At 45.9% G+C, this 22,248-nt stretch overlaps 2 protein-coding genes across 2 annotated transcripts; one reads left to right on the top strand and one right to left on the bottom strand.

Moving 5' to 3' along the window:
* Positions 1-13: 13 nt before the first annotated feature.
* On the bottom strand, positions 14-17,974 carry LOC142992182 (cyclin-dependent kinase 17-like). The gene is made up of 17 exons (XM_076142517.1): positions 17,672-17,974; positions 12,117-12,265; positions 9,353-9,511; positions 8,669-8,802; positions 6,223-6,348; positions 5,203-5,259; positions 4,941-5,055; positions 4,446-4,540; positions 4,175-4,237; positions 3,741-3,864; positions 3,495-3,615; positions 2,943-3,040; positions 2,705-2,810; positions 2,182-2,224; positions 1,959-2,049; positions 1,725-1,802; positions 14-1,246 (listed from the first exon to the last, which is right to left on the bottom strand). The coding sequence occupies exons 2-17, from the start codon at positions 12,241-12,243 to the stop codon at positions 1,209-1,211; spliced, it is 1,575 nt and encodes a 524-aa protein (XP_075998632.1). The 5' UTR covers positions 12,244-12,265; positions 17,672-17,974; the 3' UTR covers positions 14-1,208.
* Positions 17,975-19,026: 1,052 nt separating this feature from the next.
* On the top strand, positions 19,027-21,889 carry ucmab (upper zone of growth plate and cartilage matrix associated b). Its single transcript, XM_076142495.1, has 5 exons — positions 19,027-19,107; positions 19,222-19,284; positions 19,362-19,457; positions 21,460-21,558; positions 21,653-21,889. Exons 1-5 carry the CDS (start codon positions 19,050-19,052, stop codon positions 21,748-21,750), a joined length of 414 nt encoding a protein of 137 aa, XP_075998610.1. The 5' UTR covers positions 19,027-19,049; the 3' UTR covers positions 21,751-21,889.
* The last annotated feature ends 359 nt before the right edge of the window (positions 21,890-22,248 follow it).

Below are 22,248 nucleotides of genomic sequence, written 5' to 3'. Positions count from 1 at the left end.
AAACCACTTCATATTTAAATTTAGGATTTAATCTTCTTTACTCTCAAAAAAACTCAGATGGGAGGAAAGCTGCAATGCGATCCCACACCACGAACAATTATCAACAAATAAAGTTAAAGTATATCATACAAAACATATCTTGTAACACTGTTAAATAGACTGTCACTCAGTACTGCATTCACCAGGGGCAGGACGATCCACAGTGCTGCCTGACTCCGACTCCAGTGGCTATGTGCTTCCTTGTACAAAAAAGAGGTCATGCAACGTGATGATAGATACAATCCAAACACAAAAGGACCAATTTTGACAGCTGACACAGGTGGGAATGGCAGAAAAGGGGAACACGTCTGCAAAGCACGCTGGCAGCTCTCTTCTCTTCTTTGTAACAGACTGGAGGAGAGGAGAATAAAGGATGAACATGAACCAGGAGGCTGGTCGCTCTAGCTCAATATTGAAGTTAATTCTTAAAATGCCCTTGTCGACGGCTCTACACCTTCTTTTGTCCCCTGCTGAGGTCGCAGCAGAGGCCGCAGCGTCCTGGAATGATAGGCCAGCATCTTTTTTAGGTCCGGACTGACAAGAAAGTGAACCGTTTCCACCAACTCTGACAGGACTGCGCTGATATCGGCCTCAAAATAGATCAAATCCTCCATTTCTACGTACAGAAAACTGGCCTTTAAACCCACAGGATCGTTTGTTACGAGTCACGGGTGCAGCTGAGAACACGACCTTGGCAAAAGCAGACACCATGAAACCGTTTGAGGTGCAACAGAGGTTTGCACTACAGACAGCCATGCACACAAAGGAGCTCGGAGGTGGAGTTTTTTAGGCATGAAAATGGAAATAAAAACAAAACAAAGAGCGCTAAAAAATACCACCATGTCAAAAGAAAACAGAAATTAAAAATCTATATACATTGCATGTTTTCATTAAAGTGACTGAGCCAGTTAGAATTCTAGACAGTAGTTGGATTTTTAGCAGCAAATTCTCTTCCCAATAAATATAGATGTATATAAATGTCTCTTTTTGGGCCGGGGTCACGCTAAAGCCGGGGCTTCACCAGGCAAGGTTGGCCGGGGCGGGAACGGGAGGTTACCGCTCCCCTGCGCCAACTTCCACACACACCCAGGGACTGGTTCCATTGAGATTTTACAGGTTTGTGATCCTTCCCAGTAAAAAAAAGAAAGAAGAAAAACAGTCCGTAGAGTCTAAAACAGCATGCTTTGCCTTCTGCTTTTTCCATTGCCTGAGGATTAAAAGACAAAACAGCAGAAATTAGATCATCAGAACATTAAGAGTGATTGGGTCAGATAGTATCTACATCATCGCTCCACACAGGTCTGCTCTACATGCATGCAATGGTTCTCACATCTCTCTCACATTGCATCACTACATGGTTACGAGCTGAAACAATCAAAGTTGTGACATCTTGGCATCTTGGATCATCCTCTAAAGTGTACTGGATCTTCAAATGCCTCAAAAATCAGACTCCAGCCCTGTTGAATGATTTTATCTTATAGCTTCTTGTTTCGTTTCTCTTCTCCTCTGTCATTTTCTGTCCTTTTTTTAAGAGAAGCCTCTGGATGGGTCGTGCAAATCAGCGACCCGCTACAAACATCGACTACAACACATCTGGTGCTTGTGCAGAATGATGCGGTGCCGTTCCAAAAGCTTCTGTAAACACATGCGTCGGTCCAAGTCTTCTCTTCTGAACGATTCCTCACCTGTCTCAGGGTAGGATGAGTTCCGGTAGCCAGGATCTCTCTGCAGCTGGACCTCCTTCAGTGTGAATATGGATGTGTCTGCCAAAGACATACACACACACACACAGTCAGAGTGAACTTCTTTGTTATACATTTGTAACTCAATCCTTATTGCGCTGTCAAACGTTCCTGAAGGCATATTTAGAAGAAGACTGTGCCAAGGCTGCGTTATTGCCTTTTCATTTCATCACTCACTCTCTGGCAGCGTGTACACACGTGGTCCCAGGCTCCTGAAGTACAACTGTCTCATGGCTTCATCAGCAGAGATCCTCTTCTTTGACTCGTACTGAAATAAGGGGGGAGGCAACAGAAACATGACGTCATTGAAGTTTAACTAGCACAAATATAAATGACTGCACGTTTCCAGTAACAGTGTTGTAATGTGTCGATCATGCAGGGGAGATTATGTGAGACTCACTTTTAGGAATGACATCAGCAAATCGATGCCATCAGTGTCCAACCTGTGTTAGGACACAGAGAGAGAGAGAGAGAGAGACATTAAGGGGAGACAGAGAGAGAGACAGAGAGAGAAGGAGAGAGAGAGCGAGACAGTGAGAGGTGGGGTGACTAACAAATACTGGCATTGTGAGGAAGGAAGCGGAGTCAACTATTCCACAGGATTTCCTTACAGGAAGTGACACAGAGCACACACTCCTAACTAAACAAAACCAATAATACTTACGACTGACTCTCTAACATCTAAGCTCCTCTAATATACCTGAGACTGTTCACAAATGTTTGCTCCTCTCCTTCTCCAGTGAGTAGAGGGCTAGTAAGAGACATTATAGTAGAAAAGGAGTAAACAATGTAAACATATGAAAGCAAACTGTGAGCTCCAGCACTGCATGTAAACAAATGTAACAAAAGTTCTAAGATAAAGAGAAACTGCACATTGAAGGTTGTTGGATGATCAGATCTCTCCTGAGTGAAGGCCATCTTACCTGGGCGCGTGGTTGATGAGGGGCTGAGGTTTGTACTTGGGGAATTTGTAGGACTTGAACTCGTCGATGGATGATATCCCAGGCCAGCTGTCTTCTGTGGGCGTACCTGTGAGAGGACATGTTGTGTGACCGTCTGAGTAAGACTACACCACAGCAGATGGAGCGGCGGCGGTATGCGATTCAACCCCGTATTAATAATAGTTAGAGGGTTTCCCCGTCAGCAGGGGGCAGCACTGACCTAGCAGCCTGAAGATGAGGTGCAGCTCGTCCTCCACAGTGGAGCCGGGGAACAGCGGCCTGCCGGCAGCCATCTCATAGAATATACAGCCCACACCCCTGAGAGGAAGACACAGAGGGAAGCCTTTATCCATTCTTTAACCCTTATTGATTCAGGGCAGGCCTGCTTCGCATTAATGCTCTCACACAGAAACACCTTGCACACACACACAAGTTCACACCTGGAAGCTGCCCCTCTACCACACAGGCTTCAGCTCACACTACTTGTAACAAAGTGAACGAGTGTATTGTAGTCAGAGGATCAGAAAATAAAGTTGAGACAAAAATGAATTCAAGTGAGCGAGCACTTAATAGTTAAATCCCATAATAGCCTGGATGTGTGTGACAAAGCTCGTGATTCAAATGAATAAAAGCTCCGATCAGCAACTCGTGACACCAATCCCATGTTGTTCCTTGTTGTTCCCTCAGATGTAGGATTGTTGGAGCGCCTGTTGTGTGTCTGTGGCCGGTAAAGGAGCCACCTTTGTGTTTACAAACAGGTGTGACCACTCACCACATGTCTATCTGTGTGGAGTACTCAGAGGAGCCCAGCAGCACGTCGGGGGGCCGATACCAAAGTGTGACCACCTCGTTGGAGTACGTCTTAGTGGGGACGGACTTGGCCCGAGCTAGACCTGTGGAATAGATGGACAGGGGATTAAAAACAAACCCAGTAGATCATTTCTCCTTTCAAGCTGAAATGAATGACGTGAAAGAATCTGAACTGCACAGATGTAGCATTGTTTAAATAGTTTTTTACCGAAGTCAGCTAGTTTGAGTTCTCCTTTGTCGTTGATGAGAAGATTCTGTGGTTTCAGGTCTCTGTGCAGAACCTTCCTCCTGTGACAGTATGCCAGGCCTCGCAGGATCTGGAAGAGGAAACTCTGCAAACCAAAGCACACAATTTAAATCCGGTCCCAGTTTACTTCACAAAAGTATCAAACCTCCACAGGAATAAAGTGAAATGACGCAACACACACTGCACCTCTAAGTGTTCTAAATGCTTGAGTAGAGTTTGACTCTGCTCATTAGCGTGTCAAGTGCAGCTCCAAAATGAAAATGTCACATTTTTCCCCCTCACGATGTCTAAACTCCACCACCAGGGGGCGCATTGACTGTTCCTTGTATTTAAAGGGCTCATCTGAAAGTCCTGAGTGTTGAGGGGTGACAGCACCGGCCAGCAGACCTGCTCACCTTCACGTTCTGCATGCTCAGGATGTTCCCGCAGTCATCCATGTACTGTTTGAGGTCCTTGTCCTGGAGGAGGAAGAGGAAGAGGGACAAAGGGCCGTTGGAAGGGAAAACGATACAAGGAAAAGAATCTGCAACAGTTGGGCTCTTTTGCTACTTTGTTAACGTCTCCTATTGAGAAGAAGGGCCACGAATAACTGGCAGATATAAACAGAAGTTCATTGATCCAGATGTGAGTCATGGCAGAAGGGGGAAGGCGGCCCTTTAGTCTTACCAGGTACTCGAACACCAGAGTGAGAGATTTTTCTGTGTGGACGATGTCGTGCAGTGTCACGATGTTGGCGTGCTTCAGGTCCTTTAGTAGCGACACTAGAAGGAGAAAGGTCTAAGGTCAAGTCCCACGTCGTCTGGTTAATGTACAAAGATTGACGCAGAGTGTTCTCTTTGTCATTAACCCTATGTTGACTGTGTTTACCGTCTGAATATCTGTGTGACGTCAACTCAAGTTTATAAATATCAGCTCTTCATTCCAAAACCATGCCTTAACTTTTCCAAAGAAAGCCTTAATGGGGCCAACAAATCAGACAATCTTGAATAAAATAAGCAGTATAAGCACTCTGAGGTCATAGGTCATTGTTTTCTAACCAATTCATCCACAAAAGTTAGAGATCTTTGTCCTGGGACCTCATTCATGTTTTTGTGTCTCAGGCTAGAGCAGACACATCAGTGTTCACACCAGGCTCAGCTGAACCCATGACCTCACCCGTACCTTCTCGTATAGCGGTGCACGGCGCCCCCTCCTCGTGCTCCAGCCTGATCTCCTTCAGCGCCACCAGGTTGTCCGTCAGCTTGCTCCTCCCCTTGAACACCGTAGCGTACGTGCCCTGAGGAAGGACACGGGAGGTTTAAGACGCCGCGTGAAAGCAAAGTCCTAAACTCTGTCACTGTGTTACATCACCGCCCCATTAGAATAACAGCATCTGGATTCACAGTTAACACACACACACACACACAGACAGACTCTCACTTACCTCCCCCAGTTTGTCCAATTTGATGTAGGTCTCCAGCTTCCCAAATCCAATTTCGGACTGGAGTAGAGAAATGAACATACATTAATGAGGCTATTGTTTTCATTAGCACTCACACACACCGTGCTTATGATAACCACGCAGGCACAGGAAGGGGAAAGGAAGGAGGTCACCTCCACGTCAACAACCATCAGCTAATCTCAAGAAGACTCTTAGCTTTCTGCCTTGTGACCTGCGGCTGTGTCTACTCTTTGACAGAGGGCGGCGTGTTTACAAACGCAGGCTGTCGGGGCCGAGCGGGGGAGCGTTCATACTAATTCCCTCTGTTCTCCTTCTGACAGATGCACATTCGCAGCAAAGCCACGAGCCAATGATTCGGGGGCAGCTGACAAAAGTGAATGCCGAGGCGCGTCGAGGAACGCATGACAGCGGGCTGAGAGGATGAGCTTAGACAGTTGAAGGGCGAGGGAGAGGCATGGGCTTCTCTTGCTCTCTCTCTCACTTCTTGCTTTCTTTGCTGCCTTTAAATAAAACATCACTCTCAGAGCTATCTTTACCTTTGCTCTCTCTCTCTCTCTCTTGTTCTGTCACTGCCCATTCTCTGATCGCTCTCTCGTGAGCGGGGAGATAATAAAAGAATTGGTTTCACATAGTTCATATTACAGGAAACGGAATAGCTTTGGGTTAAACTGTTGTTTTAGACAATAAGAGGGATTTGTTCATGTCACCCTGGGCTCTAAGACTTTGTCGCTGTTTTTCCAGGCATAGATAATCAGATATGAATAAAGAAATAGTCATTAGTTGCAGCTCCCTGAGGCTTGAGGGGATTCAGCATATTGAATGTGTGGATGCTTGCCAGTGAAGGGGGGGAGACACACAGCAGATCTTAGGAGGAGATTTCCCTCATGCTTTCCCAACGTTTTCCTCCTCTTATGGTGTTAACGCATTCCCTTCCCTCCCCCGCCATTAGCCGGTATCGCCCTCTCTCCCTATTCATCCCCGTAATCTCTGTCTCCATCTCACCAGGGAGGCTCTGCGGGATCGTCGGCTGAGCGGCTGGTCGAAGGACGGGCTGCTCAGCTGCAGCTTCTCCAGGTAGCCGTCGGGTATGCGGATATCAGCGGGCAGAGACAGACGCTTGTTCAGGTCCTGCACGCAACGGAAATGAGGAGACACAAGTTTAGAAAAATCGTTTCAACACAGAGAAAAAATCTTAAGCACCATAAGCTGATTATTTTAATAAATTGTGTGAGCGTGCGTGCGTGTGTTCGTTCGTTCATGTGCGTGTGTGTGTGTGTGTGTGTGTGTGTGTGTGTGTGTGTGTGTGTGTGTGTGTGTGTGTGTGTGTGTGTGTGTGTGTAAACATGTGTAGTAGCATGAGCCTGTAGAGTAGGAGTCTTAAGAGTGTGTGTGAAACCCGAGAAGAGCTCAGTGTAAAGTCTTTCCCGGAGCTACAGAGCCCTGAGCCGTCCTCAGGTGTTGGTGCTGGTGTGTTAGGTCAGGATCGGCTGCTTGCCCTTGGAACAAGCGTCGCCATCCATGACCCGAACTCCCCCCCCTCCCCTTCTCCCCGCCAGTTCAACAATCAGCCGGTTCTAATCTGCTACAACACGGCCCCATCTGGAGCGTATTACTGTAATCCTGGTGATGTAATCCCAAAACAAGCCTGCTTCCTCTCTAACAACCCAGAGACTCAACACTACCTGACCACAGCAGACTCTGAAATTTGCTTACTCTTCCTACTACACTTCCCTTTTTCCTCACGTCTCCTACCCTCTATTGTTCCTTTGTCCTCTTGGATGTGTCACACGGAATGTGACAAGCTGCCAAAGGGAAAGGAACGGAGTCACACAGTGATTCCACTGTAATGCCACTACATCAACAACAGGCCTGAGGTCAATCATGTTGCCCATACAGGGACAAACAATGCATGGAGTGATGGGGGTGTGTGTGTGTGTGTGTGTGTGTGTGTGTGTGTGTGTGTGTGTGTGTGTGTGTGTGTGTGTGTGTGTGTGTGTGTGTGTGTGTGTGTGTGTGTGTGTGTGTGTCTCTCCAGCTTTTCACTGAATTCAATGCAAATTCTACAAAACCCCACATTTTTTCGCAATGCTGCAAAATTTGTGTGTGTGTGTGTGTGTGTCCATTTGTCGTGTAGATCTAACTAAACATTATGAATATAAATAAAAACTGTATAAGAGAAAGAAATCTAAAAATTTGTCGCACAATTTCAAATTACAACAACAATATTTATTGCAAAAGTCCAGCCAAAAAAACTGTGAAATCCTGCTTTCTGATTAGCCTGTAAGTGGAGAGTGTGTGTGAGATGTGACGTGCTTGTCGTTTGCGCTCAGCTCGGTGAGTCTTGTGAGTCACATCTGCGTGTATGTCACTACCCTTTGTGTCTTGCATCATGTTTGGTTTGGAACCTGTGGGTGCTGATGACTAATCAGTCTTGCAATCAAACAACACAAAAATCGTGTTGTGTACTTATATAGGGCTTTATCGAAAGTGCTTTTCAATCCCCTCACATTCACAAATTCATACACTGATGTCAAGGGCCAAACCATGCAAAGAGCCAAGCTGCACATCAGGAGCAGTCAGGGGTTCAGTGTCTCGTCTCGTCTCTCCAATCCCCAGACATCTAATCTGCCATCCTGAGTCATGTCGCCTCATAACAGTTGAGTATGTCGATGTGATTGATGATGAATATATTAAGGTAAAGGTAAAGGACGAGGAGTTTGTGGATGTAAAGATGCTCTTAATGACCCACAGGGACAGACAATAAGCTACACTGAAGAGATAAAAACACATTGTCCAAGACCCTCAGGTAAAGCCTAAATTATACAGTTCTGCTCGTACTAATCTTAAAGTAAAATGAGGTATCTTGTGTGTGATCTCTATAGTGTGTGAGCTCTTAAAAGCACACAGCTCATTAGTGATTACACTGCATAACTAAGAAGTAAGAAATATTCTGGTATTCAAGACAACAGTAGAAGAGAACACTGCATAATAAATAAAGAAGCTCTACACACTGTACAGTAATGAGTGCATTTAATCTCACTGCACTCTGCCTTTCATGTGTCACTATGAGGTCGCTGGATTAAAGTCACAGTTCACTTTCCACTGGTTCAAATATGTGCAGGCTTGTCCCGCTTTACACACTCACACAAGTAAACTAAACTCAATCCACTGAAAAACAATCAATCAGTCATTGATAATAACATGTCTGCCCATGAATGACTGGCTTTGTGTGCGTGTATATTAAAGTATGTAAGTACTTCCACAGGTCTATGACCAGTCATGGGAGACTCACGCAGCTATAATGCACACATTATTACAAATCGCTTCTTGAGGGAAAAAAAACCCATTATTGACTGGCAAAGCAGAAATTCAAGTACATGTCTGGTTGAATAGTTTTAATAATAGTAACTTGTTGAAATGTAAAAGCCCTGTAACAATGAGATCTCACCTCTGCTGAGATGCGTCTGTTCCCTCTGTTCCTCAGGCAGACACCAGTAGGTGACTGCACCTCATCAGAGGAGGTCCCTGACGCCTGGTCGCTCTCCCCGTCTGATCCCATCTTCAGGTTCTCATGGACGATATCTAGAGCGGGGAAAAGAGAGCGAGGTGTTGAGTGTGGCAGGTGGAGCCAGGACAGGGGGGCCGGGCTGAGGACACGTGGTTCAAGTACTGGAATGCTTCTCTTAGATACTTTCACTTGTTTGTATCGGGCCCTGGCACTCAGCTGGATCAAGCAGCGGTGCCACATAACAAACACATTAGGCATGATGCATTACATACACACTGGCATGTTTCAAGATTGGGATTACAAACTGTCCAAACTCTTTTTTTCATCAAACAATTTAACAAATGATTTATTGTGTGGCTTAACGTTACACTGGAATGATCTGTAATATGCCTGCTTGTCCTTCCAGTCTCCTTGTGTTAGAGCATGTAGTGTGTCACAGTTTGTATACCTGCTGAATCAAAATGGCATCAACCAAAATTTCAAACATTGCATGCTTTGAATTTTTGGTGACAAAAAAGAAATATGCTGCAGAAAATCTCTGTTCAGCGCCAGGGGAGAGACATTATGTGACCATGAGGATGTGAAGAGTGTGTGGGTGTGTGTCTGTGTGTGTGTGTGCCTCACCGAGCCGACTGCCGTTGCGAGGCATGAGCGAGCCCAATCCCCCGCCGATGACGCTCTGAGGCCGTCGCAATGGCGGCTTTTTAAAGGAGCCCGTGTACTGGTGGAGAAAGGAGTGAACGCTGTGGGCGGACGGAGGGCGACCGTTCTTCACTATGGGCTCTGCGGGAGTAAACACACACACACAACGTTTGGTTATCGTCCTTAATTATTAAAGATGACGCCCTTTTACTTTAATAATGCAAAAATAATAAACGCACAGAAGAACAATACCTGCAGTAATACTGTGCTTCACATAAAGATACATAGAGATGAACAGAAAAACTGGGACAGAGCGCCACAGTTCATGTCAAATAAGATAGAAGATAAAACCCACTCTATAATAATAAGAAAAATAAGGTTGAAACAGTAACAACTAATTATAATCTGGTCTCTTCCCCATGATTGTGTCGCCTACTGAACCAGACTGAGAGACAATTGAAAGGCTCAGGAAACCTTCACAGGTGATTTGAGTTAATGAGCTGATTAGAGTGTGACACTGTGAGGCTACAATATTGAACTTTTTCCAGAACATTCTAATTTTCTGAGATACTGAATTTTGGGTTTTCGTGAGCTGTAAGCCATAAATCAACAAAATTAAAACAAATAAAGGCTTGGAATATTTCACTTTGTGTGTAATGAATCACTTTTTTAATTGAATTACTGAACTAAATACTATTCCACGATATTCTAATTTATTGAGATGCGCCTGTATAAAATACATAACATAAGATGGAAAATAAGAGCACCAACAAGTTGCTTTTGGCTCACAATTCAACACGTGTTACAAAGCAACAACAGGGGAAAAAATAAAAGCTTTATCGTTACATAAGAGGCTTTCCTTTTGATCTACTCAAGTATAGCAGCCAAACGTGCAATGTCATGATTGCTTTGGTCGGTACTTAGTTGTATAGTTTATGGACTAAAACTGCTCCGACTCACAAACGGGAACGATTGCTACGGATAACATTAAGATGTTACATTAAATGTGTTATTACACACTAAAGGCAGAGTGAGAAAGACGCACAGATCATCAGTAACATCCAGGGGAATAAAAGGAGAGACTAATGAAATTGCTGGACAAAGAGCCTGTGTTTCATCCACATACGATTCTGTACAATGAAAGGATAACTAAGGACTGAGACTGAATAAATTAAATATAACAGTCAGGTTATCTAGATCTACTATAAGATTGTCTTTCTTCCTGTAGTTCAACTGCAGCAGCTTTCCAAATGTCTTTCAATTCATGAATAGGTCTTCTATTTGAATGTTCACCTTGAATTAGGGCACAAAACACCGAGCCGGCACATTCTTCAGAGTTTCAGCAATTGAAAGATACATTTACTGTACGAAATTACACCGATGTGTTTCTGTTTGGCCTGTTTGACCGCTTTCTGATTCACCATTAAGCCTCCCACAGCCACAAATTCCACTTCACTCAGCGTGGTGTGTGTGTGTGTGTGTGTGTGTGTGTGTGTGTGTGTGTGTGTGTGTGTGTGTGTGTGTGTGTGTGCTTAACAGGCATTTGTTTGGCGGCGGCGTCATTTCAAGTAGACCGTACTAAAGATGACTGACACGGCTCTGGTTCAGTGAGATATCAATAACTGCTGTTCCCGCACTCCCTTGATGAATCAATCTGGAAATCGTGGTGTTTCCCAAAGATTCCGGCTGTTTCTGCCAATATGATTCAGAACACCATCACTGTATCTCTGGCTCAACTCCATCAAATCTTTGTTTACACGCGTGATTTGTTTACACGTGTATTTTTCTGTGAGGACAACCCAGCATTCTCTTTAAACACGTTTGAATCACTTCCTTGATGTAATATGAAAACAGTCAAATCCACATCCTGATGCTGCCTCCCCCCCCCCCTTATCTCTGTGCAGCTGTTGCTGTACGCGTTACATAATGAGATCAGGACTGGACGGCAGGGTTCAGATCACATCTCATCTGGCTACTCCGTTCTGTGTCCTCTTTACATTACTTTCGTGTTTCACAGGCTACTAAAATCCCATCATCCCACCATCAGGGAGGAGGGGGTAGAGAGAGAGAGAGAGAGAGAGAGAGAGAGAGAGAGAGAGAGAGAGAGAGAGAGAGAGAGAGAGAGAGAGAGAGAGAGAGAGGGAACAAACCTGGTGTTAATCACTGCACAAAAAGATTCTTACAAAGCCCAGTTAGTTCTCACAGCGGAGGGGTGAGACTGGGGAGGAACTTGGATGATCTGTTTGACATGGTCGGGGTATAAAAAAAAGAAGAAACAAAAACGGGGAAAGGAGCAGAGAGGAAAAACAGGAGAGAGGATTGAAAGAAGCAGAAGCAGAAACCAAAGGGTGGGCAATGAAAACAGTTCAATGATGGAAGAAAAAAGAAGTAAAAATGCATCAAGATGCCTCGCTGGTTTCCCCAAAGTCATTCAAGTCGCTGTGGCGATGTCATGGAAACTCTAGAAATGTTTCCAGACCCTGAGCACCATAGCAACACTGCGGTGGCACACCAAGGCTTCCCTGCGGATTCTGAATGAATATCTGCAGAGAGATAAGCTGCTGCTGCTGCACGACCCTGCTTTTACTGCGGTGAATACAAGGCTGCAACCTTCAGTACAATCCATGATGTAGCATAACAACCTACAGCATACAGTGTGTGTGTGTGTGTGTGTGTATGAGAGTCCCTACAATCAAACATTATCAGTCCACAGACATTCACAAACCGGTGGAAGAAAACCCCTCACCTATGTCCTTCAGGCCATTCTCCTCGATGGTCATCTGCTCTGCCAGCTCAGAGAGCGACTCGTCGATGGTGTGACTGCCTCTTAGCGACTGAGAGAGGCGCCGTTTGAACCGCTTCATCTTCTCCATGGAGCTCTCGGGCAGGGGAGGCCTGGAAACAGAATGCTGCGTATGAATACACCACCTGCATTGAAACACCTTAGAGCTCCCAAATGTTGTGTGTTTCTAACGTTTTGTCCTGGATTTACATTCGCGGGGACGACAACATGTTAGTAACACCATTTAGCATAACACCATGAATATTTACAGCCTCCCAAATGTACCGTACAGTTGAATGAGCAGCCCGATCTAATATAATATAATCCAACACAGCACCAAGGCTTAACATTAATCAACATTAATCAAAACAGTTCAGTGAAGTTTGCTTTTATGACTGTACCGCCTGCCGCCGTGATAAGAGGGCAGCCGAGCACACACAGGTCTAGACACGTCCATCAAAAGAGACATAATGTAAACCGCCTGTAATTGAGTATGAATCAAACCCATATGTAATCAGCCTACAGTCATGTTTCCTAATCCCACACGAAGAGGCAAAGGAAACCAAAGATAAATCACAGGGTATTCAACCGGCAACCAATGACGAGGGCCAATCAGCGCTCTTGACACAAATTATGACTCAGCTAATTCAGACACACTACTTTTACATTCCACCCATGGGAAAACAGGACAGGTCGGTGACAGATTCCTGGGCGTGAAGTTCGGAGCGTTCGTTCTCGGTGCGACCGGGGCTGTAAAAGCAAATCCTAAACCGGGGGGATTTAGCTGCTGAATGGAGCGGGGACGAGGCGAGTTCACATCACACATTCCATCTGCGTTTATGTCTGTGAGGGCTGACTGTGCATTTGTGTGTGAGTGAGGGAAAGAATGAGTGATGATGCGTTCAGGAATCTAAAAAGGCAAGAGAGAGGTTACCTGTAGATGTTTGGTAACAGCAGATTACAGGAAGCCTCTCCCTCTCTCTGTGACTTCACGGTAGCGATCGTGACTAATGCCCGTACAGATCTGGACATGTGTCTCTCTGCCGATGACTCAAAGTCAGACGCTGAGACCGTAAGATGAGTGAAGCCCCCTCAGGGTTCTTGCCTTCCTGTCAAACAGCTCATTCACAACGCCGCTGCCAAATAGTGGAACTGGCGGTCTCATGGCTTTGGCTGGGGCACAAAGCTGGGAGGCAAGCGAGGGTTTGGGAACGGAAACTATCCCGATCCGGCACCATCTTGATTTTCTCGTGAACAGTGACAGGTAGAAGGTGTGTGTGTACTTTTAATATAGGGACTGAGGTGTTCTGTGTCTTCTGTGTGTTTCTGCGGTCTCCATACGAGTTTGTGATGCCGTTCACAGTTCAGAACACTGATGGAGAGATTGCGGAACATAAATATAGAACACTACCCAGCACCTGTCCTATAACAGTCTGTCTACAGTATACAAATCATTAAGCGAGTGTAATAGAGGTTACAGTGGAATAAGGGGCTGTCTGCTCTGCGCCAGGCTGCTCTATCAGCTGGACCGTGTTCCTGCTCTGGGATGGAGGTGTGGAGCTTTGGATGTGATCCTTGTTCCTAGACTTATCCCCTGCTTCCCTCGGTAGGCCCGTCTGAGGTCTGAGCTGTGGGAGGTGACCGGGTTCCACACTGATTCACGATGTGTTCCCATGGAAACCAAAGTGCATTTTGTTTCCAAGTCGAAAATGCAGCGAACAACTGGAGTCTGTACGCATGCCACAGTCTAACACCCTCTACTAACATGCCGATTAGACGCATACACCAATATCATTAGGAGGATTACCATTCCCGGTTCTGTTACTTTGACCCTCATCTCAACAGCATTTTGGTGTTTTTAACGGGGGGCGGGGTTCATTTATTGCCCGACTCGGCGTAAAAAAGCTTTACTGCATGTTTAAGTTATGACTGAGCTACTGATAGGAACAAGAAAAGGAAGGACACAACCTCCCTGACAGCGCTCAGTAAACTCCCTACATCGTGTTTCCCCAGAAAATGCCTGCCACCGGCCCTGTGTTCTCTGGTGAGCCAGGAAGAGAGAGAGAGAGAGAGAGAGAGAGAGAGAGAGAGAGAGAGAGAGAGAGAGAGAGAGAGAGAGAGAGAGAGGAGAGAGAGAGAGAGAGAGAGAGAGAGAGAGAGAGAGAGAGAGAGAGAGAGAGAGAGAGAGAGAGAGAGAGAGAGAGAGAGAGAGAGAGAGAGAGAGAGAGAGAGAGAGCACACCGTACAAACGTGACTGTTGGCATGAATCACGGGGTGAGCTCAGCCCTGCTTTTTCTAAAGAGCAGCCTTTTCTCATCCTGGCCAAGACAATGAGGACATGAGTGAAGGAGCTGGCTCCATTATGGGGGAACTTATATAAAGGCCGGCATTGTGGACCGTAAAAACTAGGCTTCTCCCAAAGACACAGGAGGCCTGTAGTGCTGTGTGGAGCTGTGCTGAGCAGTGCTGAGCAGTGCTGAGCATGAAAACCTGGCGTGCTTTGTCCACACTGAGGTCGGCGGGGCTCAAACTCAGCAGTAAGAGTCTGTCTGAACTCACCGTCCAGCTGCTGCTTCACTGAGGGCCGGTACAACTAAATCCATATCTGCATCTAAGATCGATCCCTGCTGCAACAAACTTCGCCCCTGCTTTCACACTCCTCACATGTGTCACCGTGTCTGAGACAATGAATGACGCCGACACGTCTTCGCCCCCTGTGTGTGGGGGATGTATGACAACAGCGGACGCCTTTGCCAGAGGCTTGTGGCCAAAGGGATGCCAGACGAGTGACGCACAGCCGTGGATCTCTGGCAGTAAGATTCAGCACTGTCTGATTAACACTGCTGCTATGGTTACAGTTGAGTGATGGTCTGGATCCTTTTTAGGTTCTCTCTCTGTGTTGCCAGCAGTCAGGTGGTTGCGCCAAGACAACCATGTTCAATAATGAAGATAACGATCGCTCAATAATATCCCACAGGAAAAACACTTTGATAAACTTCAAGATCAAAGATGAATAAAACATTTGAGTTTGTTTTCTTGTAAATCATATACTTTTACAGAATATTAAACTTCTGACTTGACAGCGGTTATTACATTGTTACTGCAGGCTCATTTTGTAGTTATTACCTTGGCAGGGACTCATCTAAGGGAACCTGAGTACAGTCACCTGGCGTGTGTGTGCGCACAGAGCCATGTGAGCATTGTGGGCGCCCCCTCGCTTCCTGCCTCTGCTCATCCTCCCACCAACAGGCTTCTCCAGCCCTGATAGCCCTTCACAGCTATTCAAAAAATAAACAGGGCAGTCTGCTATCTGACTAAGGGCACGTGAGGCAGGGTGAGGTCATCAGAGTATCAGCTCCTATACCAAACTGCAAACACAAAGAGTGATCAGTGGCCTTTGCAGGAGTCAAAGCAGAAATTGAAAAGGAAAGGAGAATTTTGTTTTAGCCTTTAAGCTGAGGTTTACTCTCTTATTCTCTGATTAGTGAAACCTACACACACAGCCTTCACGTGCTCTCTCACACCACCAGTAAATCCCTAATCATGAACACCTAAACTCATCTTAATGCTGCGTTGGCTGTAATAACATCAGTTAAGGTGGAGAGGGGAGTTTCTGCGTCTAAATAAAGAACACGCAAACTTTGTCGGACCGTCCCTACAAATGGTGCCGAGGGTGACGGGGGGATAAAGGGCCGTACTTTCACCCTCACCTGTTTCAGATATTAATACTACAGATGACAACCGAGGTATTTGGGTGTGTGTGTGTTACTGTATAACTCAATCAAACTGGTCCAAAGCCAGCTGAGGGGACGCCCGGGGGGAATCTTGGGGTCCACATTCAGAGACGGGGAGTGGAAGTGGTCAGATTTGCGAGCAGAGGCGCTGCGTCTATTGGGGTCACTGTGTGCGACGGGCCGGGCCGGGCCGGGCCGGGACTGGATGCCAGAGATCTTCTGTTAATGTGGCACAGAATGAGGAAGAGTTTTGTATTCATGGCTATGTATAGACAGGAGTGGTGCATGGGACATAGCAGCTGCTCCCCAGAGAGAGGTGACACATTAACCTTCAGCCAGCTGTCTGGGCCCTACTGCTTGAACATGAGCTCATCTCACACACACACAGAGAGAGAGAGAACATGCATTATATTTGCAATTAGTTTAAGAGTAAACAAAAGTAACTGCATAATTCTGCAGCGTCTAAAAGTAGATAATAATAAATCTCTCACAAATACTCAGTTCATACGTGCACTGACACACACACATACATACAGACAGACACACACACACACATGCATACTGGACCATCATCTGATCTGTGCTGGGTCTAAAGAGATCAGCTCTGTGTGGCTACAGCTGTTTCACAGTGGGTCGGGTTACCCTACACACTGCCATCCCCAAGGCCTTCACCAAGGGAACGACCCCCCCTGTCAAACCAACACACACACACACACACTCACACACACTGGCACAATGTCCCCTCCTCACCTTGCTCCAGGTACAACACACAACAACGCAGGGGTATTGAGCAATGATGACCTCACTGCTGACCTCACTGCTAAGGGCTTTCCACTTCAAGGAAATAAGAGGAACAGTGATGTCACGGCTATTTCACTCAGTCATCAGCCAGAGAAATACAAACAAACATGTTATCAGTTTTCTATGAGACCCCCCCCCCCCCCCCCACACACACACACTACCCAAGAACAATGATGTCCTTCTCGGAGCACATCCTGCTCGCTTTACACTAATTTCTAAACCACATGGACACACAGAGTTCCCTGCTCAGCTCATATTGGGAGAAGATGGACAGGAATTCCCTTGGAAGCTGACTCTTAGCTGAGATTCCTCGACATTTCAGGGGAAGTCTCGCCTAAAACTGTTTCCCAGACTCATGTCTACGCACAACGGATGATGTGTGTGTGTGTGTGTGTGTTAATGCTGCGTGTGTGTGTGTGTCCGGAGCCTGGCACTGTTTGCACGGCGAGCTGATAGTTAATGGGGGGAAAACTGGGAGCAGAAACACAGCGGATCTGTTTCAAATGTGGGTCAGTGAATGTTTCGGTTGCAACTATGCGTGACGATACACGCCGAAGCTAGAATTCCCTTCCAACCAACCGACCAACCTCCTCCACTAGCGTCCATGGCCGCGGTGTGTGTTAAAAACAAAAGGTAACACAAACTAAGAACACCGCATTGTAGTAACGAACGAAGCTCCCGTTGAATCTCTCCACCATTCATATATTTTCTACAGCAGCGGCTCAGTTTGTTTTGAGTAAATGCGGCTTATGCGCAGCAGCCATTCGCCGGTGAATGGGACACTTCTCACACACACACGCACACACACACACACACACAAGAGCAGCCGCAGCCGCCGCCGCCGCTGTGAAGTAAACATTGCTGCATTGTTGTAACCTCATTTTGTGTCGGACGGGCTTGTTGTGTGTCGCTGGTTGTCAGCCGCCCGCCCGCCGCTCCCCCCGGGGCGAATTCAAACAAGCAACGCCGAAAATCTACACTCACCAGAAACGATGAGCGTTGCTCCGACCGGAGTCCCCGACCTCGGAGCTTCTTCTCGGGCCGGATGCCGTCTTTCCCTCCGTCTCGTTGGAAAAAAGAAACACAGATTCGTTGTGTTTAGAGGGCGGTCCTTTGTCGACTCGGTGTCGCTTATATCCGAGGGTTAGTGGTGACTAACATGGCGACTCAGGCTTTAAAGTTATATTGGGTTTAATACACGAGGCTGCCGTGTGTTTTGCTGGCTTGGAGCTCATCGCCGCGTGAGGAGCGTTGGAGCCTCTGGGCTGCTCTGAGTTCTCTGCCTGCCTGCTGCCTGCCTGCTGACGCTGCCGCCGCCGCGAGCTCGTCGGTCCGCCAGCGCCATCTAACGTCCAATGCTAGAAAAACAGAAATACCAAGCAACTAAGCTCCACGGTGCCCCCTAGTGGAGGAAGAGATACTTACGTCTAAGAAACTACACACAAACAGGATTTTAGGTTGTGTTTTCCTGACTTGTCGTCTAAACTCCACACACAATTTCTGCATTCAAACACTCCTTTCGCCAAACAAGGCCTGGTCTTTCTACTACACAGGAACTTTTCTCCTCTACCCAAGTAAAATATACTCCCACGTTTCCAAACTCTTCCCCCGACTTGCTTTCACTCCACAAGCAACAATCCCTCCATCCTGCATTGCTCTGACAACAATTTGAACATTCATTCTGTTCTGGGGCACAGCCAGGATTCAGGTGGGAAAAAACTCGAGCAAACAGTAGGCTGCATACTTTCCAGCAGGATTTTGTGCAGATCAGGCAGCAGGCAGTCTGGTTGAGGGGCCCATTTCAGCTGCATATGCAAGGAGACATTTTTTTTGTAAGTAAACCCTGCCCTTTCACTGGCTGCTGCTGGTGATCTATGTACAGCTAAAGAAACAGGCCCAGACAAGCCTAAATGGTTATCAGTCTACGTCCATAAAAGGAGTCCCCATTTGATACAACAAACTTTTGCTGCAGTGACTGAAAGAATATGGCTTAAAAGGAAAATAGAGGGTTTACATTATCATTATCAAAATGAAAATCTCTCTCTGTTTAAAGCTGTGTTGCTCAAAACATAAAGAGATTTTCATTTGGATCGATCCTTTTGCTGTGTAAGCCGCTGCTGTTTATTGCAAAGCCCCAGCCTCTATCACTAGAAGCAGCCGCTTATTAGATCCACAGGGTCACTCCCTCCTTCCTGACAAGCAGTCAATAGCTGTCAGATTCCAACTGATGCCCTACCTCCAATCTCTCAGCCCACCTCTTAGGGGCCCTGGGATACATCTTTCTCACCTCTCTCTCTCTCTCTCTCTCTCTGGGTCTCTAGTTGTTTTGTATCCATCAAACAGTGTGGACAGAGAGTTAAAGATGTCCTGGATGCACGGAACCCTCCTCGCTCTGCTCGCTGTGCTTCTTGCACTTTCATGTGAGTCAAATGCAGGCCGGATCTTATTACTGGCATTTGGACTTGTATATCAGGAGTATGTAGTTGTGGTGACTTCTTTTAATTGTAGCATTCATGATTTGTCCTTTGACTCAGTGTCTCCAGAGACAGACGCTGCAGCCGTGCCTGATGGCAAAGGCAGAGCTAATGACCCACAAGGTGAGCGCAGCTTCAGGCCCATGTCATCGCATCAACCTTTCTCTTTTTGGTTCAATTTCCTGCTGCTTGCACTGCAGGTCCGCTGAGGAAGGTCTTCATGAAGGAGGCCGATGCTTCAAACTTCTTCAGGCGGCGGAGCAGAAGGGGTGTGAAATCTCAGGATGAGATTAATGGTGAGGCTGTTAAATTCACTCACAATCACAATTGTCTCATTCTGAACGAAGGTCTGATTGGCCAAGCTGGAGTGTGTGTGTGTGTATGGGTGTGGTACACATTTGGCTGCAGAGGTCCTGTTAAACTATTTTCAATTATTTACTGTCAGTTTTGATTCATTAGCTCTAGTAGTACCATAACTACTATTTTGGGTAGCTTGACAGTCACATAAATATTTTCTAAATAAATGTAAATTTTCCATTTACAAGCTATTTCTTTATTTATAAGTCAAATGAAGTTTATTTGTATAGCCCAATATCACATTCAGTGTGTCACAAGTTGTGGAGTAGCTCGGCAAAAGGGTTATATTTAGCTATACACAGGTTGTGTATGGCAAAATTTCTTATTATTTGTCATTTTAATGTTGTTATAATCTTGCTAATATTCAGACAAAAATAAAGGTTTTCATTTACTTATTTTACAAATGTTATTGCCCCTTGAAGTAGCTTCAGGTTAGTTACTTTTTCTCAGGAGCTTGCCTTGTAGCTAACTACTTTAGAGTAGCTTTGCTGCACCTTAACTACAGCTTGTAGCTTCAAAAGCTTCAAAAGCAGCTTCCCCCGCACTCTCTACTGTTACATCACGGCTGAAATATGCTGCGTCCACATGAAAATAAACAATGACTTAATACAAACCAACATTCAGGTCGAAATATGGAAAAATCTTATCGTCATATTGTTTGTTTACTTGTTGAAGAAATGATTTGAGGTCATTTATGTACTTTTTCACTAACATGGAGCTGTGAACATGCTTCTGGCAGTCTGCGTGTTGTTTTGAATGTGGCTGCCAGCACTTCTCAGGTGTGTGGACCTTGGCCTGGCATGACCACATCACTTGAGACCCATTTGCTCACACAGCAGCACCAGCTTCTCTGTTGGAGGCTGCAGCAGGATCCACAGGGTAGCATGGAGACACAAACGTACAAACACACACACACACACACACACATGCAGCTACAGTTAACACACCTCAGCATAGATCTGGGGATATTTCCCTTACAGCTGCTGTGAAAATTCACAGGGTGCAGGATGTTTGACATTTCCACAGAGTATAAGGCTCGGTTATGTACAGACCTGCTAGCAGGAAGGCGAGAGAATACAAGACCACTGTAATAAATGGAAGTTGTGTAACACGCTGCCGGTCGGTGCTGAGCCACTTTGTGTAGATAAAGGTATGAGCAACAGATAGAGGACGAATACAAAGTGGGAAACCGAGGCAAACAAGCCCGAGATGGGTGAGCGAGTGGGCGAGTGGCTGTGAGGGGAAAGTGGAATGTGAAGCCACACAGGCAGACGGGTTCAGAGAACAAATGAGTAACATGTGAGACAAATCATTTGCTCTGAAAGAATCTCACCTGCAGATGGATGACATCATCTGACAGCTGCATTATGAAGTTGCTGCAGAACTGTGAGACAAATTTCACGTGAATTCCAGTGTCAACTTACTCTGAGTGCATGTGCAGACTTATGCCAGGAATCCTGGTCAAAGGTCAGAGGTGATGACCTCTCGGAAAGAGTTTGCACGGCTTCATCAAGCATCCTCTTGCCTCGGCTGAAGCCTCTCCACAGCGATCTTGTGATTGCTCTGTTGCTTCCCCGCTGATGTTCATATGTTCCAACCTGCTGCTCTGAAATCACGCACAGATTTTAAGAATCCTGGACGTCAGCATTGCTCTTCACTCCTCCACGTCTCCATTAGAAGCACTGCCTTTATGCCAAATACAAAAAGAAACAAGCCAAATCCTGAGTATCTGTTACGATCCTCTTTGTAAGAAAATTGCCATCATGGATGTGATTCAGTGATGCAGTTTTTGGTTTTAACAGCTTTTATTGGGCTTTGATTTACAACCACTGATTTACAACATTTATATGTGTGGGGCACTAATAAACTACTGAAGTACAGCTTTGTCTCTTTTTATGTTTACATTCACGCTCGTATATCACTTCCTGTGTGTGTTTGTAGCCGAGCAGAGGCAGATTTTGGCCGCAGATGAACGGAAGAGAGAGTTTCACGAGGAGAAGAGGAATGAGTTTGAGAGCTACGCTGAAGAGGAAAACGACGGTGTGTATAGGCTCTAATCATATGTGATGTAATGGGTAAGGGGGGGGGGCAGTAAACTTGACATGACACTGTTCAAATCCTCCTGATCGTCCAGAGCAAGATGAGAGGACCAGAGAGAGCACCGAGCAGTGGAGGGAGTTCCACTATGACGGCATGTATCCTCCCCAAGAGTACAACCGCCACTCCATCTGAGAGCGGCAGGAAGTGACACAAACACGTGGTTTCATAGAAAAGACATCAACTACAGAGCCAAGCTGGTTGTAGTTGTTTGGAGCTTGTTTATAACGGTTAGCTACTGTTAAATTGAAGTGTTGCAAGGATCAAATATTCCAAATGTGAGACTTTGTTGGGTATTTTGGTGTCATACTTGTGGTATGCAGTCACTCACTCTGATTCTTATTTGCAAAGAAGCAAGGACACATGCATACTAGTCTGTTTTTTAATACAGGAATGTCCATAACTCAATAGCACAGTTCTGTAACAATACATGCATACGGAGGAGGAGGAGGGTCTTTTATAATGCATCATGTTTCACATTTTGTTTTTCGTTTGGTGATTTTGGAGAGGAAAATATATTCAAAGATGAAAATAAACACTCCAGACCCGAGAAAACTGAGTGGCTGAGATTTGTATTTACAGTAAACAACGGTTTCAACTCAAAAGTCAATAGTCAGTCACAACAAAGGAGTG

Source organism: Genypterus blacodes, unplaced genomic scaffold, assembly GCF_046128005.1.
Source record: "Genypterus blacodes isolate CSIRO-AG114 ecotype Tasmania unplaced genomic scaffold, CSIRO-AGI_Gbla_v1 ptg000021l_1, whole genome shotgun sequence".
Lineage (NCBI taxonomy): Eukaryota > Metazoa > Chordata > Actinopteri > Ophidiiformes > Ophidiidae > Genypterus > Genypterus blacodes.
Note: the sequence above shows the minus strand (reverse complement) of the source record. Positions and strands in the feature narration are given on the sequence as shown.

Bases quoted from the DNA above. Each gene is read 5' to 3' on its own strand.
- LOC142992182 (XM_076142517.1), bottom strand. From the start codon at position 12,243: ATGGAGAAGATGAAGCGGTTCAAACGGCGCCTCTCTCAGTCGCTAAGA. The intron at 3,041-3,494 runs GTGAGTGGTCAC...TCTTCCTCTCAG, and splicing joins TCCACACAGATAGACATGTG to GGGTGTGGGCTGTATATTCT. The intron at 2,811-2,942 runs GTCAGTGCTGCC...GTCCTCTCACAG, and splicing joins CCTCATCTTCAGGCTGCTAG to GTACGCCCACAGAAGACAGC.
- ucmab (XM_076142495.1), top strand. From the start codon at position 19,050: ATGTCCTGGATGCACGGAACCCTCCTCGCTCTGCTCGCTGTGCTTCTT. The intron at 19,108-19,221 runs GTGAGTCAAATG...CCTTTGACTCAG, and splicing joins TGTGCTTCTTGCACTTTCAT to TGTCTCCAGAGACAGACGCT. The intron at 21,559-21,652 runs GTGTGTATAGGC...CTGATCGTCCAG, and splicing joins CGCTGAAGAGGAAAACGACG to AGCAAGATGAGAGGACCAGA.